This window comes from Diadema antillarum, unplaced genomic scaffold (assembly GCF_040938485.1).
Source record: "Diadema antillarum isolate AM-2024a unplaced genomic scaffold, OU_Dant_1.0 seq00001538_RagTag, whole genome shotgun sequence".
Lineage (NCBI taxonomy): Eukaryota > Metazoa > Echinodermata > Echinoidea > Diadematoida > Diadematidae > Diadema > Diadema antillarum.
In genome coordinates, this window is record NW_027272269.1 from 30,064 (window position 1) to 49,658 (window position 19,595).

General features: G+C 38.7%; 1 protein-coding gene across 1 annotated transcript in view; it reads left to right on the plus strand.

Moving 5' to 3' along the window:
• Nucleotides 1-1,206: 1,206 nt before the first annotated feature.
• The window catches only part of LOC139710516 (2-oxoglutarate dehydrogenase complex component E1-like), a 72,521-nt gene continuing 54,132 nt past the window's right edge, over nt 1,207-19,595 (plus strand). Inside the window, exons 1-2 of the mRNA XM_071622449.1 lie at nt 1,207-2,098; nt 5,727-5,948. Of these exons, the coding sequence (XP_071478550.1) occupies nt 1,820-2,098; nt 5,727-5,948 (501 nt within the window). The 5' untranslated portion in view covers nt 1,207-1,819. The remainder of the gene's footprint in view (nt 2,099-5,726; nt 5,949-19,595) is intronic.

Sequence of the window (19,595 nt, forward strand, 5' to 3'; positions counted from 1 at the left end):
GTGTATGTGTGTGTGTATGGGTGTGTTTGTGTGTGTTTGTGTGTTGCATGTGTATACATAGGGGTGGGGGAGGAAACAGGAAGGGAGGGAACTGGTGGGGGTGGTCATAGGGACTCAGTAAGGGATATGAGTTAGTAGGTGGGCGGGTATTGGTTGATAAATAATATGGTTCCATTATTTATTACTGTATAATTTTGCTGCATAATTCATTTGGATGATTATTAAGATTAATGCTAGAAGAATTGAATTATCACTGTTAAATTTAAGCAATTTTTTGAGAGCATAGGGGAAGTGACTGTATGTAAATTGATAATTGTTCATGAAAATGTAATTTTTATTATGTCATTATGTACAGCAATAGCAAATTTGCTATTATGATCACAAATGTATATTTTCATCATTTCAATTGTAGCAAATGAAAATTGTTATTTTTTTCTATTACTTTGAATGGAACAGAATAAACATCGTTGAAAAAAAAGTGTGTGTGTGTGTGTCTAACGGTGTGTGTCACAGTGAGCCTAGGGACAACTTATTGCCATGTTCACCTGGTTTATTAGCAGCAAAGGGGAGTGGCTGTGTATTAAGTCTACATTTTACTAGTTGGAGTCAAATTAGCTTAAAAACACCTCCGTAATGTTCAGTCGATACAGGCCTTTATGAAATTGAAAAAGAAACAAAACACTGTTGAGCCGAAGTCGAATGTAAACAAAAGTTAAATATTACCTGTAGTATCTCTACAATATCAGTCAGTAGAATTACAGCAAATGAGTTCTCATCATCAGTTTCAATTACAAAGTAGATTGATTACTGACTTTGTTTTCCGCATTATATTGTGCGATAGCCTATACACAACTGCTTGAGCTAGGCTTCTCCTATTTTTTTTTCCCTCACGTTGTCATCAGTTTTTATTTCTACATCCAGAGGTGAAAATACTAGAAGTTGCAAGGAAAAAGGCAAATCAATATGAAAAGCACATCATGTCATTGTGCCTTATAAATAAACGACATGATAACGCATTAGCAACCCAATATTGCTCAAGGTACATTTAGCAGTTTGTGCATGATGTTTTTGTAGGTGGATTAGTTCATAGTGAAGTCCGAATAATGAGCCGTTTATCTTATGACCGATTTGTGTAGCGCCGCGTGTATAGATACTATTCGCGCGCTGTCGCGTAAATCTGCATTCATCTTGCGTAGTTCATCTATTCGCACCGACACAATAACTGGAAAAGTACCGCAAGCCGTATTTGAATTTCGCCTCTTCGAAATAACTAACGTTGCCAGCTTTTTATATTAATTGGATTTCCGTAGACTGCAGAAATTTCAACGAGATTCTGTGATGATATTGCTTTTAACCTCGTGTGAAAGACAATTTTGACAGCCGGTGTCCTGTACTACATCATAGCTATAGATCATCTATGGAGTAATGGAACCATTGTAGCTGCGTGCTATTGTAGAACGGACGTTTCTGCTTCCCCGTCTGTTGAAGCCTCTGCTATGTTCTTTATAAGCTCGCCGAAAACGCCGAGAAACGTCAAGAAGCAAATTGAATAAGGAGCACTGCACAGTTTAATTGCCTTTCCCATGTTGTCAATATATCTGACTCATCAGATCACAGGAAAACTGCTGCGACATCTTGCATCGGATTGACGATTTCTTGACTCCTCTGTTGCCTGCATACGATATTACGCAACATCAATTGCCGTTTACGTGCATCACTCCGCTTCAAAGCTGGAGCCTGAAAGATCTGCCGATCATCATTTAAGACTGTACCCGATCTTTCAAACCGGTGGCAAAGTGACGCCGGTTAGGACAGAATCATGCATCGACTTCAGACATTAGTAAAGACAGGTCGACCCTGTGTTTTGGCGGCCACACGCTCGATCAAAAGCAGAGACTTATCGAGCAGGACGTTCAGGCCGCCTGCCCAAGATGGGCAGGGTCGCTCACCAACGGGTGTTCTAGCCACAACTCCCGGCGCGAATGTAAGACGTTACGTGGCCCCTGTGGCCACTGAGCCGTTTTTGAGCGGTAGCAATTCAAACTATGTGGAAGAAATGTATCAGTCGTGGTTACAGGATCCAACCACAGTTCATAAGGTGAGCAAAGGTGACGTGGATTGTGGTGTTTACATCTGGCATCTTGCAGCGGCAGTAGACGAGAAGTGCTTGATCATTAATGAGGAAAGGGGATGGGGACAGAGTGAAGATCCCATCATATCGTCTCAAGACTTTGAGATGATCGAGACACACGAGTGATTCAGCATGATTTTTTTTTTTAATGTCTCGCTAGAGGAATTATCTATAAAAAAGTTGTCTGTCCATCTTTCCATCTCATCTCTCATCATTGTTATTAAGAAAAACCTTGAATTTCTAGATTTTCTTGATAATGGGCCTGAGTGTGCTATGTGAGTTGTAGATGCAGTGCAAAGATTTTTGGACAAGGAAAAAAAAAAACAACCCAAGAGGCTGATGCACAAAATTCAACAAACTTCTACCGTATACATTACTAGTATTTTATCTCTGAACTTCATTTTGAATACTGGTACTTTGTAGCAATATTATATACAGTTGAACCTCTCTTATCGGCCTTCCTTTATCCGGATCTCTCTATTATACGGACGCGCTCTTGCCGTGATTTTTAAAAAAAATAATTACGGGAGGAAAGGGGGATTCCCAACTCTTTGAGAACTCCTACACAAACACACATGAATTACATATACTTGATACATTTCTTAATAATTATTTAGGTAAATCTTCCCAAGAATTGCAAACACAAACCTCTATTTTGGGGTCTGTTACTGAGTGTAACAATGAAAAGGTTGCAGTATACACATTACTACATGTGGTACTACAATGGGCTACATCAGTACATGTGTATGTATATGTACATGTATAAAGCATTGAGTCTCCCGTATCCGGCCAAATTCCTTATCCGGATGAGCCCCGGTCCCGACTTGTCCGGATACGAGAGGTTCAACTGTACCATTAATGTGAGTTTAGTAAGTGTGGAAATGAATGAGGAAGTACATTTTGTATTAAATACACCGTGTATAGAATAATGATAGGGAAAGATGAAAGATCGCAGTACTTCTGCCAAAATGGTCACCACCAACTATTGTTGAGCAGAGAATTCTCATGGTGATTTAACTAGGCAGACAGAGTAGAAATAAATTCTTTTCATTACATAGGTCACAGGTCAAGGTCAAATGTCATTGTACTTTGGTCATTTCAAGCTAATACTGCAGCTAGGAATGTTGAGTGGTAATGTAAGTTGGGTGGAAAGTCCTTTCATGAACAATCAAGAAATAAGGATTTAAATCAAATACATGAATGAGAAACAGCACCAAATGTAAATGGGTTGGCAGCATAAACACTGATTCCATGGCCATGGGGTTGGGGTACACACTGTAGATGCTAGAGCTCGATGACTGGTTATGTTTAGCATTTGCGATGTAGCAAATGGTTGGAACCGAAGACTTTCACATTCAGCAACAGAGCTCTGGTAAGCAAAGCCAGGATACACTCAACTTCCAGTTTCTCTTCAGTGACTCCCCCCCCCCCCCCCTTGTTTGTTTGTTGTTGATGTTTCCTGACAAGTTTGCATAACAGTTAATATTTCTTTATGAAAAAAAAACCAGGATTTATTGTCAGATGAAGTACACTTTAAATGACCAAAATGATTGTTGCAAAACACGAGGGGCTTTCTCTTACAATAAAACAAGTATCTTACAGTCTGCCTGACTGTCAACTGCAAAGAAACTTCTAGATAACAAATTCTCATATTGGAGAAATATCAGAGACTTGTTATAGATGGATCTTAGTCAATAATGAAGCCAACAGATTTTTGTGTTGAGCACTGTTTGGACCCAAGCTACCAGCAGAATGGAGAACAATGGCAGCTTCGTATCTGTTGGTCATAGCCACAGCACAAAGTGCCTGTTTGGAATTCATGGTCACCATCTTTCGTCTTGATATGTTTTGAATCAGAAGAGTCAGGTGCGACAAACTGGCACTTACTACTGTCACTAGCCCAGGAAAAGTAATTGAATGTGAGGCAGGTAGAAACAAATGTGCACTTGCTTCTAAAAATTTTTAGCATGAGGCTCTTTCTCAAATCCCTATTTGAGCAAGCGGGAAGAATATCTTTTGTAAACACCGACCACAGTTGGAAAAGTTTTGAAAAAAGAAACAACCCCAAAGTATCCAGCAAAGGCCAAAAGTCATTATTCAAGTTCGTTTTCTGAGATTCCTCTGTTCAACAATTTTCAGAATATTCTTCACAATATTCCTCGCATGGGCTGGATGGATATTGTAGTACAAAAACACATTTACAGTGTAGGCCTGATAGTCAAGTCTGTCATGGGAGTACCCAAATGTAGAATAGGTGCCAACCTACAATGGCCACAAATCCCTCTTCTTGTATTTATGTAGTGGTTGCACACAATGACTCTGTGTCTGACACAGTTGGCAGCTACAGGACCATTAATCCCTTGATAGTTTAATCACACCCAGGAATCACTATAGCAGCCACAGAAGTAAAATCTCGTGACCAGTTTCTAATTATGTGCAGTGACCAGTATTTGTCAGGCTGTCCCTTGTACACAACGAGACACGTACCTACAATAGAAATCAAATCCTGGATAGGGATAACAAATTTTTGTAGTTACCGGTAAACTGTGAAGTTGTGAAGTAGCCTTTTAATGTTGATTAAGTGAATTTATTTTGGTAGTCAGTGAGAAATCTGTGTGCTTGTATTGATCCTATATCCAGACATTATCAGTAACAAAATGAGTAAATTTGTGACAAAAAATGTAACTTTGTGTGTCAATATGTGCAATGTAGCTTGTAGCATCAGCATTATCAGAACATTTTAGTAAAGATGAATGGATTTGCTCTAATTAAAAAATGGCCTCCATGGCTGTGTAGAAAGGTTCTCTCTCCCTAGGTTACTGTTATGTTTCCCTCACAATGGCCATTTTGAAGAGGTTTTACTACAATGAGATTTGGGGCACAATCTAGTGAGAGCCATCAAATATGGGATATGACTGTTTTCAAGATGAAATCACTGTGCCTTGACAATATCACCTAAGTATGTAAATGAAGGCTATCAGAATGAAACTGGCTGAAAGTGTCTTATCTTACACAAAATTTGAACAAGATTTTATTGTTCATTTGTTGATTTGTCATTGTTAAATGTTTTTGTTCAGATCTTATTTCAGTGAGTTCTTTTGATACCTTTGTGGATAAGACATTCCCGAAGCTTCGTCCTTGAACCTTCTCTTCAAGAAAAAAACAAAATAAAAAAACCATGCTGTCTAGATCAAGATTATACCCATAGGATGGTCTGGACAATTAGTACAGTTTGTACCCTACATTTACTGAATCTGTATAACTCATCCGGAAGTTTTAACTTCAGTGTAAATGACTGAATGCTATTGACATTTATATTTCTGACCCGTTTTTTTCCCCTGATTTATGCTTATTGACCAGTCCATGTTGTACCTGCTTATCAGTCGTTATCATCTTGGAGTAAAATGATAAAAGAAAGACAAAAAAAAAGAAGAATTTGTGGGTAGCAACAGATAACTGAATTTCTTCCCCATCTCTGTCCATATCATTTAAAAAGCCTGATATTGGTAGTATTGGTTTAATTAAATTTAATTCTTATTACCCCTGTATCCAATGGGAGTTTCCATGCCTGTCCAAAATCTGCTTCCCTTTCCAGTCATGGGACATTTTCTTCCGCAACGCTCAAAATGGCGCCGCGCCCGGGATGGCTTACTCCCCACCGCCACCGATCTCCAGTATGTATCCAGCTCCATCATCGCCACGGCCCTCGCCGATGACCACCGTCCAGGCACCGCCGGCCGCTGTAGCCCAGGCCCAGCTGGACCGGAAGGTGATTGAGGATCATCTGTCCGTGCAGACCATCATCAGGTCCTACCAGGTCAGTCAGACTGTTGCCTCTTGGAGGAGGTGTTTATAAAGCTTCCTTTTTCAAAGTATCACTTTAATTACACAAAAATAATATTTCATATAATGTAGAACACTCATATATTCTATACTGATTATTCTTTGTTGGTATTTGTTTGTTGTTTTGTTTGTTTTGTCTTGTTTTGTTTGTTTTGTTTTGTTTTGTTTAACTCTACATTTATTTTGCTTTGTTCTTTGTGTGCTATTTTAGTTTTGCACTCATGAAATATTGTTAACACTCAATCTAGCAACTGAGATAGCCTCAAAATGGTGCATAACCCACCCACACAAAAGGAAAACAAATGAGTTCCCTGCATATGTATCTGAGCACATCCATAACTCAAAATTAGCCAATAACAGGCCTTGTGATCAAGACATTATCATCCTACTATTCTTTTACATGCATCCAAACATATATTTGTATTTTTTCAGCACTAGGGGAAAATGCATAGAATATGTGAGACAGCAAAGCCTATATCAACTGTATGTTTGTCTGGATGTGGTACATTTTTGAATAAGGACCATTGATCACTAAAATCAGATGCAGAGCCATGCATATATCTGCAAAAAATGTTGTACTCCTACACATGAGCCAAGTGGGACTTCTGTAGAATTACACTGTTATTTTACAGCTTTCACAAAGAATGATAGACAATGGTAAATGGGACAAAGAATATGAATCCTACCAAAACAGTAACAAAGGGATTATTTTTACCAATGCAGTGGTATAATTGTAAATTGCTGGCAGCTGGCACCAAAGTCCGGTTTGTCCATTCATCTCTTTTTTTCCCCCCTAAAAGATAGTTACTGGAAGTAACTGGCTTGATTCCATGCGGATGACTATCGCACAGAGCTTTGGCTCAGTGCTGGTATTTCAATAGAAAGATTTCAGGGAGTCCATTGTATTATTAGCTTCTGTATAGGACACAGGGAACTTGTGATGTTTCTGGATTGACCGTAGGAAACCTGTTTCACCTGTTCAAGGTTTTCTTGGAATTTCATAGTATTGCAGCAATCAGTGCACAACTCTTGTTTTGATGCTCTTTTTTTTTTTTGTCTGTTTTCCAAGATCTTGTCTATCTTTTTTATGGATGTTTGGGCAGTGGTGGAGAGATTACTGATATCTTTCTCTCTGTTTTTTTTTTCTTCTTCCTACAAGTAAATTGCCCCTTTAATCTCAGTAGATATTTCTTGAGGGATACATTTAAAAGAGAAGCTTCAATCTGTGTTAAAGTTAAAAGTGCATCTCACTGGAGGAGACTTCGCCCCGACTGCCGTGACTGCCGCAACTCTTGTGACTCGAAGGACAAAAAAAAATTGGCTTGCATGCTCACCAAGAAGGCCACTCTTCTGCGACTTCAGAGATGTCTCCAACTTAGATGATAATTAACCATCCAGAAGTTGCAGAGATGTTGCTGCAACATCTTCGAGACATCTTCTCAGGGGCGTAGGCCTCTCTGTGACGTCTCCGGTAGGTCACCAATGGGTCTCTGCAAAGTAGTGGAGATGTCTCAGAGACCTTGCGAATAGAATTGGTCTTCGCGACTTGGCCACGACTAAAAGGCGACTTTGCAGAGATGTCTCTGCAAGCAGCTAGAGTTTGAAGAGGGTCTCTGAAAAAAAAATGAACATGTTTGATTCACTTGCAACTCCCTGGAGACTCAGCTACAATTCAGGAGACGTTGCAGAGACATCTCTGCAACCAGTCCACAACCAGGGAGACTTGTGTCACAACCAGGTCGCCATCTAGTCTCGAGCCCAATGAGATACCCGCTTTATAGTAGCTCTAACAAACAGAAGAAAGCTTAGCAGGACAGTATAAGTTCAATTGATATTAGACAAAGAAGTGAGACAATTCCACAACTGTGAAGTTTATCTGTTTTTACATCAACAACCAATTATATACACATATTATTACCAAGTCATTCTGAAAAAATGAACTTGCAAAACTTCAAAATACCATTGTTTTGTTTGTCCAATCAAAATGATATTTCTGTTTATTTGTCTGATTTTACCGCATCTATCAAACTCAACTTGAATTTGAAATTGAATGTCACTGAAACTGAAATTCTCTATGGGTCAGGTGTTTCCTTATATCAGCTAATTTTTTTGCTTTAATCTAAGGTAAAAATCACAATGGTCAGAACTAGGCCACAAGATGAACTTAATATTTCTGTTAGAAAGGTCACCTTGTGCTCAATATTCAAATTTCCTGGTCAAATCGCATGCCTTGAAAACTTGGCCAAAATACAAAGAGATAATGTCTGCACAGTTTCTCACATGACCTCGTGAAGGAGTCCAAGGTAGTAAAAACCACAGTCCCTGTTTAATTTGACTGATGCAGTTTGTACTACAATGAGGGAAGTCCGCATGCACATTCCAATAATAGTTAGCAAGTTAAGTATAATGCCAATATTAAACTTTGTATCAGCAGTTGTAAACCATGACAGAGGCAGAGATGTCAACTTCCATTTTTTGCTATAATTTACACTGTTTTGTGTTTGTGTTTGTGTTTTGTTTTTTGGAAAAAACCCTTAATTAATACAAAACAAAACAAACTGCAGATTCATGGCAAAAACTTTTTCCCCAAAAGTCGCACAAGAACACGTGTCAATGGCAGGAAAGGTAAAAATACTGTATTTTTGACCAAAATTTGCCTTTACAGCCCTCAAAATACTGCTATGCAGTTTATAAGGTTGTCATCCCTGCATAGGACTTTGACATTGATGTGGATAAATGGAGGAGAGATTCAGAAGGTTGTGGCCACAAATTTAGATTGGATTCTGAGATGAAACACCTAGGAAGTAATGTTCTTTGTGCTTGTATGGTACAATGTACTCGTCCTGATAGATGACATAATTTGACCAATACTGATCACCTGGCAAAAAATGCAAGGAGTCAGTATTATTCCGAAGTATTCAGACTGAGTTGAGAAATTTGATACAACTTGTTCAAGAGAAGTGCTGTACTGAGAAGATTACCAAAGAACACATTTTTTGAATTATTTTCACAAAGTTCAGTGCTCATTGTTGTATCATATGACAACCCCAGCGTACTTTTCTCAATGCTCCCATGTTAAGTTGAGACAGATGAATATAATGTTACAGTACAGTATGCTGTATCGGCTGAATATCTTCAGGAGGCTTTTGTTTTTGTGAATTTTGCAAGTTCAGTGCTATTCAGGAATATGAAAACACATGAAAATATTAACTCAAATCTCAACAGGAGTGCGCACATACATTTCTTCATTTGAAGAAAAAATTAAAAAATTAGACTTGCTAAATGTATGGCAAATACAGTGGCAGATGACAACAATGGCTACAATGTACGTGAGATAATTAAGTCCATGCTACAAGACAGCAGCTTAGCAGCCGCAAGTTAATTGGGAGCTTTTCTGCGGTAAGTGTAATTCAGTGTGACTTATCGGGAAATTAGGTCAGAAGATGACTACAACACTCTACAACAAGATCTCCAGACATTATCATTATGGTCATCCAAGTGGCTCATGAATTTCAACATCAAGAATTGCGGAGTAATGTCAATCACTCGAAAACGCAATCCTAAAATCTACAAATACCACCTTCAGAATGGTGTAATTCCAAGAGTTACGGAGTATAAATACCTTGGAGTAACTGTAACACCTGACCTACGCTGGAATACACACTGTCAAAACATCAGGTGCAGGGCCAGCAAGACCCTGGGACTTATACGCCGAACATTGCCATCATGCTCAAAGGAAGTGAAGTGTAGAGCCTACACAGCATTGGTTAGGCCTAAACTGGAGTATGCCTCTGAGGTTTGGAACCCTCACACCTTGACGTCCATTAACAGCCTCGAACAAGTGCAGAGGGCAGCAGCCCGGTTTGTTGCTGGTGACTACAGATGGTCTACATCATCATTCATCATTCATCATCATTCATCTTTATCTCCCAGAGTAAATACACTGACTTAAAATAGACTTTTCTTTCGCACGAATGCCTCTTCATTCTGTCGTTGTTATGGTTGGCTTGAATTTTTACTGGTAAAAGGTGATGTGATGGCATTTAAAGGACACATGGCATTCGCCTTTATCAAAATCAACTGATATACACCCATGAATCCAATTGTCTTTTCAGTCGCAGTTCCATTTCTAACTGTGTGTATTATAGTGCATGTGTTATTTTATATAGATCAGTGGCAGATACTTCCGTGTTAGGTTCCATGCACAGCTAATTGCTCAGCATTTTGTGGAAGTTATGCACATGACATTGAAACTGCATAGTGAAAGAGGAAAAGCACCTTCTATAACCAGGTAAAATTTTGGAATATATTCATGCTTTGCCACAGCAGTTAGTTGGTGGTTTGTGTCTTTGGCATTGGTGATTAATGTTTTTATCCAGAGGGCAAAGGTCAAGGTTGTCTTCTTGGATCGTAGATCAGTTGTAGTCACATTAAAAATGGCATAGTTCTCGAACTCTATTTGATATACATGCAAGGAAATATCATTGTAGTCATCCCAATATGTCTGTGCATGAATGCTTTTGTCTGCATGTATATCATAGAGAAGGATATAGTTCATAGTGAAATTCTGATGATATCAGACATATTGACTTGGGAAGCATTCAGTTAACTTTGACAAAAGGATGCAATTGTGAAATTGTTACCCCATGAAGCGATATGGTTCATTTTAAGGTCCACTTTCTTCAGTGTCAGAGGTTGGGTGAAACACCTCACAGAATGCTTCACAAGCTGAGAGGAGAAAATAGAATCAGACAGACACACAGATGTTACATAATGACATAAAAAGATCTAAGTTGTGATGGATCTTGGTGGTCTTGATTTTGAATTCCAAGTAGGTTAGTTCAGTGTTTTGTTTTTGCTATTATTTCTGATGTCATGTAAAGACTTTTTTTTTCGCAATAAATAGTTCTCCAGTATAATTTGTCCATACCCTCTTCAGTGTATAACCAGGCAGAGGAATTATCAGATGATCCCTTCTTTACTTTGAACAGTATACAAGCTAAGCAGGTGTTTTAAAGATCTTCTTGTAGGTACTTTATCATAGTGTCAACGAGGCCTCAAATTTTCATTACTCTTGTTCACAGAGGTTTTTGCTGACATAGGACATACTGGTACATGTATTTTGTTGCAGTCTTTATGAAGGTCAAAACAGTGAAATCTGAATGGGCGACCTGTAATGACCATGTACGCTCACATGTCCGTATACATTATACATTTGCCTCTTCATGAGAGTAGAGTACGTAGGGATACTGTGTTGAACAATTGAAGTGTTGTGTATGCGATATATGCAGGGAATTTTTGTATGGCTGGGTTATGGCCATGTTTTATATGTATACACATCATGCATTCACACTTTTTTCATCCACACCGATGCGCTAATTTCAGGGTGATGCTTTTGATTTTAGCTGCTGATTGCATTAATTTTAAAGCAACTGGTTTCTGCACTTTTGAGGCTATCTAGAAGCTGGCATCACTGTTTCATGTGGCTAGCATTAATATTGTGTCTGTTTGCTAACTATAACTTCATCTTTTTTTTCCTTTTTTTTAATGCTGCAGCTGATATTCAAAGTACCCTGCATTTGTATGTTTTGCATGTTTGAATATATTCACTATACGTTGAATTTCCATTGGCTGTGAATGTCTTTGTGCAGTGATTATCATTGGATTGATTTCAAGATATAGAGACAAGCTAGATAATTCTTCTCTAGTCTAGACTTGCTGCGACATGCTTTGGGTGGCGAATGTCACCATGGAGTGATCCTGTCAGCCAGAGTACTAAGCATCAGAACAAGACGAAGAGGAGAATTGCTTGGCTCAGTATTAGAGTTTTTGGAATACAGTGTATGATGAGCTCCAAGAAATCACACAAGAGACTCATTTGACTTCTGACCCATGTTTTAGTCTGCAATAATAAATATGTTCTGATCAATAAAATTCCCACATAACCTGTTCGACTTCGAACATGCGTTTCAGTGTATATTGATAATTGGTTTCTGATCAGTGAGAATTCTGCAAAGATTCCTGCAAAACTCATATGACTTCTGACTCATATTTTGACCAACATGATGAGTATCTTCTGCTTGAAGAGTTTCCCAGAAAAATTGAAGAAGACAGCAACAAAGGTCCTCAGAATTCAAGGCATTATTGCCCAAATTTATGACATCACTTGATGGGGAGCGCTTTAAACAGATACATGTATCTGCGTTTAAAAGGCTCTATACGAACTCCCTGTCTGAGGAAAAATTTGCATAACTGGCAGAAATGGGCTACATGATGTAATGATCAAGCCTTCATCATATTATGCCGGGATAATCTTATGTTGTATACTCTATCATGTGACTTTCAGTAATCATAAGGTGATTGGTTCCTTATCTATCACAAATCCCTTGGTGTTACGGTTTATGTTTGTTATGGATGCATATCTTATCGTAGTTTGTAGTGTCTTGTGATGCATGCTGTATGTTCATTATCTGATCACAAGTATGCCATGGAGTTATTGTAATTTCATCTGTGCTAACTAAACTAACATATGATTTGTGTGGTTTAATATGCAGTGATGACTGCTTCCAATATTTGTGTTTATCATTTTCCTAATTCACATATTTTCTGCACTGTTTTATAATCCCGTTGACCCTTATCAGCCATTACAAGCTCTCCATCCCATTAACGTTAATAAGCAAATATGATTAAGAGAACTCTAGATCAACAAATATACACAGAAAACTACATGACACGCAATCATAATGCACCCTACAAAAGAACTCGTTCAACAATATGATACACAAAACCACTCGCTGTAATTGTTCTGAAGGACATAGCGTTGTCAAGTACATGTGTGTCGAATAGAATGTTTTATAAACACCTACTCTTCCTGTACCTTTTGAGCGAGGTCATGTTTAACCTGTTGAAGTCCCAAGTATACTCGGGCAAATGTCTATAAAGGGAAAAGTGTGTTGTAGCGAAATCAGCCGTCCTCAGTGGGTTAATAAGGATACAGTGTTCCATTCTAGTTACAATATTTTTTGTTCTTGTATTGTATAAACTGATGGATACACTCTTTGAATTTGGCAAATAAGCGGAACTGTCAAAGATGATTAAAATAAAAACGTCCCTCACCCTGAGTGATCTAAGAAGTGTCACCCCATGTCGGTAACTTGCAAGTAGTTGGCTGGTTAATATTGCAGGCAAGGAACCCAAATTTAGCATCAAGACAGTAGATGTCATCCCTCTAAAAGGAAGTGAGTCATGACGGTACCATTTCTAGTTGTCACCACAGAGTTGCCCTTAAATTAGGAAGTGATGGATTTAGTCACACACCACCAAAGAGGGGGGTATTTCCGTATTTCCTCATGAAGAAATTGCATGTGATACCAAGTGAAGACCTATGATGTAAGAGAATGACATTACCTGACAAGGTCACAGGTGACACCTCACCAGCCAGAGCTGATAACATTGCCAGCTTGTACTTTTTACCCTTCTTCACCCCCCCCCCCCCACCCTTTTTGCCTGAAAACATATCATGACAATTACCCTCCAGGAACAATTAGCCTACCCCCCTCCCCTTTATACAGGTTAGTGATGGGGTGAAGAGTAAAGATTAGGGTAAGGGTTAGGGTTATAGTGTTACAATTTAGGTTAGGGTCAGGATTAAATTCAGGATAAGAATTAGGGTTTCTGGTTAGGGTCAGGGGGAGGCTCTGGGGTAATTGTCCAGTGGGGTGATTGTCCTAGAACCAATATCCAGTCAATTGACAGAGTTGCTCTTTAAAGGACAAGTTCACCTTCATAGACATGTGGGTTGAGTGAATGCAGCAGTATTAGTAGAACACATCAGTGAGAGTTTGAGGAAAATCGGACAATCCGTTCAAAAGCTATGAATTTTTGAAGTTTCTGCTCAGTCACGGCTGGATGAAAAGACTAAGTAAGCTTGTGATGTCACATGAGTACGACAATATAAAGAAAGAATAAAGAAAATTCAACATATTTCCATTTTTCTCACATAACAAAAGAACACTCGACTTCACTCTTTCAGAAGGCAGGGGGAATAATATTACCCTTAAAATGCGTCAGTAGCAAGTCGAAGAAATGTGTACTTTATTCAAAAATTAAAGTTTTGTGAAATTCTATTTTTATTTTCCTTATATAGTTGTACGCATGTGACATCATACACTGTAGTAGTCTTCTCATCCAGCAGTGACTGCGCAGATACTTAAAATATTCATAACTTTTGAACGGACTGTCCGATTTTCCTCAAAATTTCACTGATGTGTTCTACTAGTACTGCTGCATTCTCTCAATCCTAATGTATATGAAGGTGGACTTGTCCTTTAGGGCTTGAATTCACGAAGGTGGTTCAAATGAAACCATGTTTTAAACCATGGACAAAAACCATGGAGTGCCATGTGTCGCATGGAATATTTCATTATGAATTCAGTCATTTCGTCGATGAAATGATTATTTTTTAACAAAATGACAACATTTGTAACTAAATGAACATTTTGTCCATGACATGATAATTTCGTTAACGAAACGGTCATTTTGTTTATGAAATTACCAATTTCATAACGAAATATTCCTAGCGACACTTGGCGCTCCATGGTTTTTGTCCATGGTTTAAACCATGGTTTCATTTGTACCACCTTCGTGAATTCGGGCCAAAGTGTCCAACATTCATCAATCATTTCATGTCCGGTGCCAAGTTCACCAGTGCTCATAGGCCATGAGGACTGCAGATAAATGTCAGTATTTTAAATATACTTGCTACAGTGGCAAACTCTGAGCTTCTCTCCCTGAAGTTTGATACATACTATCAGTAGTTCATGAACCTCATAAAAGATATGTCATTTCACTTTCCTTTCCAACACTTTGGCATACAGCTTTTCATGAGTGCATGCTTCATGAATTGTATGAGTATGTACAAGTGGACTTTGCATTCAAACACCCAAGTAAAGGAAGTTTGAAGAAGGGTTACTTCAAACATCAACATTAATTCATACAAGTCTTTGTTGTCTAGTGCTCACCTCTCCCACACAAGTTAATGAAATTACTTATTCTTAGTCAGGCTAAAATGGAAAACATGTTCACTTGTTTAGTGAACGTCTACTCACATGTAACTCATATAATAACAGATCTTATGCTAGAAATTTCTAGTCGTTTTTTGTCATAAAAATACACCTTGTAAAACAAAATATGATCCAGTGGTGTCAATCCAAGATCCATGTACAAATGTGCAATACCTATACACTGGCAGTCCTGTAGTGCATTAGGGCATTGTCATGGCACAACCTTGCTCCATTTCTGTGAATCCCAAGCCCTGTTTACCATAAAACAATCAACCTTGCTACCGAAGTATTTGTAGGAGTATTATCTTTGCTGTACTTGTACTTTAGAATCTACAACATTCTTTCTGGCATGGCACACTGTCTGCAACACTGAGATGTGGCGAAACACTCCCCAGTGATCACCTAAAGTTTGCCAGTACCCGTACCTGAGTTGCCCTTGAGAATCTCAATGTCACACCCAAGCCATTGAAAGCTTGCTCTTTGGACTCATAAATACAGCGAGGGAGAACAAATACTAGTAGTACTACAAGGGTACACTGTATTACTATAGTGGGGTGGTGTAACTACATTTTGCTATCCTATCTTTATTTGCATATGTGCTGCCTAGTGAACTACTTATCTATAAATGTAGCTATTGCACACTGAAGTTCATGGTGTCCTAGAGTGATAATGGTAAAGTGTGCTTAGTGGTTGTGTAATCTTCTATGATAAACAAACATATCTTGTTACTGGTACTGGGTACAGCAGTATGTCTAGATAATATGTTACAGAGTTCATTTGTGAGGGTTTAGTGTGTAAAGCACAGACCTGCTGGCTCTTGAGAATTATAGCAGGCAAGCCAAATTTATGACAACCAGCCAGGTTTGGCCAGTCCCAAGCTGGATTGATCAGTTTAGTCTAACAGAATCATATTGTTTAGTCTAAAGGGATCATATAGTTTTGTTTGAGACTTAACTTTAGGTTTCTAAGGGCCGTGTCACACCGTAATACGGGCTTGTGGCGAGGAGGTAGTTTCCAGCACGTAGAAGATTTTCAGCGGGCGAACAAGAATGTTTGCAATTTTCATTCATGCCTTGTCATACCGTACGGGGGAACTTCTGCGGCTTGACTTGCGGGGAAACAAATTTACTCCAAGTAGCTCTCCGCAGTTGGTCCGCACCTGACAGTATCTAGCGCGTAGTTGCCCGGAGGTGCTCACGCAACTCCGATTTAACCGCAGCCAAGTTTTGAGCATGACCAAAACTTTTTCCGGGTGAGTCGCGGGAATGCCCGTAGAGGTCCACGCAGAACGCCAGTAGGAGACCCTTAGCGGCAGTACTTCCCAGGCAATTCCCACGCAGGTACTTCGCAGTCCCGTATGCAGCCAAGATGATGAAATTCTGTGAGATTTCAGCCATTCCATTAGAGGAATTCCTTCGCTAAGTTGTCAGCCCCCACGCGACTGGTACAAAGGTCACACAGTACACTCGCAAGTATAACGCGTCCAGCAAGTAAGACACATGCGCTGACTCGCACAAATCCTTTTCCGCCCTCAGGAATGTCCAGTATGCTAGAAAATCCCTACACGTAACAAGCCCGAGCAGCTTGCCCGGAAAGGTGTGACAGGGCCTAAACACGGTTGCGGGTAAAAAAAAATATGCGTGCGCATCTCCGGGTGACTACTTTCGAGATACATGCTAGGTACTGTCATGTGCGGATATCTACGGGGACCTCCGGGTAGTCAAAATTGTTCTTTGCAAGTCGCACGCAAGGTTGGTGTGACGCGGCCTTAACATTTTTGTGTGTGTGTGTGTGAGATAATGAGACATGTTGTATGAAATATGAAAGAACATGTAATTCCAAGAAGAATTCAATGTTCATTTTATGAAAATTGTTTTGAAATGGCTGAGATATCCAAAATAGAGCAATCCTAATAAACGATGGAACCCTCCTTTTATTACAATCACTTTGTTTTACTTTGTTTTGGATATCTCAGCCATTCCAAAACCGGTTTTCATCAAATAAACTTTGAATTTCTCCTAGACTGATATGATCTGCACTATTTCATACATGGTTTCTTGATATCTCCCAAAAAGTTAAAAGGTCCCAATTCTCATCTCCACCAGTACAACACCATCCCTTTTGATAATGGCAAACAAAATTCAGATTGATGTGGACAATTCTTATAATAATAATACATACATACAATTTCTATAGCGCCGTTCTCCACTTTGATTAAATGCTCAAGGCGCTTTACAATTGTACATCAAAGCAAACAGATTGAAAATACAAGTACATCACAGTAATATGTGTCAGATGGTGTATTCTACAAGCATTCCTCTTCCTTTAAATGTCATGTTTTGGCTAGTAAAGGGAGACAAAACATTTCAAGCACTTCTGAGGATTTTGGTTTGTGTGGCAGGCAAGTCAAAGTTAGGACAGGTATTCCCGTCAACCTGACTTGTACCCAACCAAGTACTATGTGGCAATGGCATACCACATGGTACCCTTGGTATCAGCTTGTTAGATTCGAAGTTTATTGCTGCACATATAGGAAGATGTTACCATTTTTCTCTTCTTTTTGTTTACCACCAAACTAATCGTACAATTTTGAGGTGCCAATATCTGTGATACAGTAAATACAATTGTATGAACAGTGTTAGTTACATTAGGTTCATGTTGATCATTGTCTAACTTGCAGTCATATCTTTACTGTCTTGAAATGTTGTATTTGTGTTGGGTTTGGGTTTTTTTTTTCTTTTAGGTTGCCCATATGCAGACAGTTAGACATTTCTGCACTAAAAGGATAGGATAAGCTGAACAAATGACACATTGATTTCCTCCTTAACAGTGGCTAAGATCATGCTATTGAATATTTTTCTAATTGAGATGCCAAGATTTTTATCATACCCTCCTATAAAGACCTAAGTTCAGTTGTCCCAGTACTAGTGCCTGCTAACCAAGTAAATTGATGTTTAACCACAACAGTAGAACATTTAAGAGTGAAAACCCAAACGAGATAGACATAACTTCCAAAGTTTGGGAGAGAAAAACAGACAGATAAACCCACGTCCATTCACAGCTGATGAAATAAATCTGTGATTTTCCTAGCATTCATTCCTTCTCATGGATCCTTCAGTCCCCATCTGTTTGTCCATCCTTCCATATGTCCATCTTTCTGTCTGTGATCAACTTCGTGGACAGCATAACCTAAAACCTTTTGAGGTATCCTAATGAAACTTGGCATATATGATGATTGTATTAGTGAACGTAGTTGTGCCTGTCAGCCTTTAAGTGCACGTGCTCAAGGGCAAAGATCAAGGTCAAATTCTTAAAATTTTACTCTTTTCCCCATATTTATGCAATGCCTTAAGGTATTTTCTTGTAACTTAATGAAATAGGCGTACTTGTATTATCACATCAAGATTCTCTAGCTGGACCACGGGGTCAAAAATCAACTGAAATTTGAAAATGCTACAATTTTACTCTTTTTTTTTTCCTCCATATCTCGGAAAAAGCTCAGGGTATCTTTACATGAAACTTTGTACATCTGAGATGCATATACTGCCTGATAATGATTCTCTTGGGAATTTTTGGGCCATGGGGTCAAAGGTTATGGGTCAAAGGTCGGGTTAAAATGCTAAAATTCCACTATTTATTTAATGCTGAAATCACACTTTTTCTTCTGGAGATTATATGCATAATGCATTACTGCACAATCATTCTGTGAGGAAAGGTTTTGGCCTTGGGGTCAAAAATTAAGTGATAATGTTAAAATGTTACTATTTTTCCCCACAGTTTGAAAATAGCTCAAAATATTGTCATGAAAATTGGATATTACCAGTTAGTGATTAATTAAAGAAAGATGTAGGCTATAGTATGATGTCAAAGGGCAAGGGCTAAAGGTCAAGTGAAAATGCTCGAAATCCAGAATGCCTGCTCGCTGAAACTATTAGCTATTCAAATGAAAGCTGATTTAAGAAATGTATAAACATTAAGTTACACATTTGAGGTTGTGCCATCAAAACTATCAAACATGTCATTTCAATTTTGACTGATCTGATGATCACGTAAAACTCGTCTCGCACTGTCAAGATGTACAACAGACCTGTGTGGGAGGCATACCATTCACCACAGTGACATTTCTAGTTACTAAATAAAATTGTCAAAATTGAAGATGATGTATTGAAACATGCAATCATGTCATGATTGCTTGAAGTGAAAATGTCCACTGCCTCCACTTACTTTGGGCATTCTCCTTGTTTGTTAAGGGAAGAATGAAACACCAATTAATACTGTACTTTTACAACAGATTGATTGCCATAGAGTCGTAGAATGCTACAAACAGACATGAGAATGGTAACACCTGTTGCAGATCTTTCCCAATTCATTCTCAACAGTCGACCGCCAATGCACCACTGTCAGTATGATATGTACATTGCTAATTTGTAGACCTCGGAGGAACAAAGGTCGGTCAACGGAACTGTGTCAAATTTGTTGCACATTTTAGAGGGGAATGTACTCTAGGGAGAGGATTTAATGAATTCTGGGATTTCAACAAATGAAAAGTCAGCTGCTTT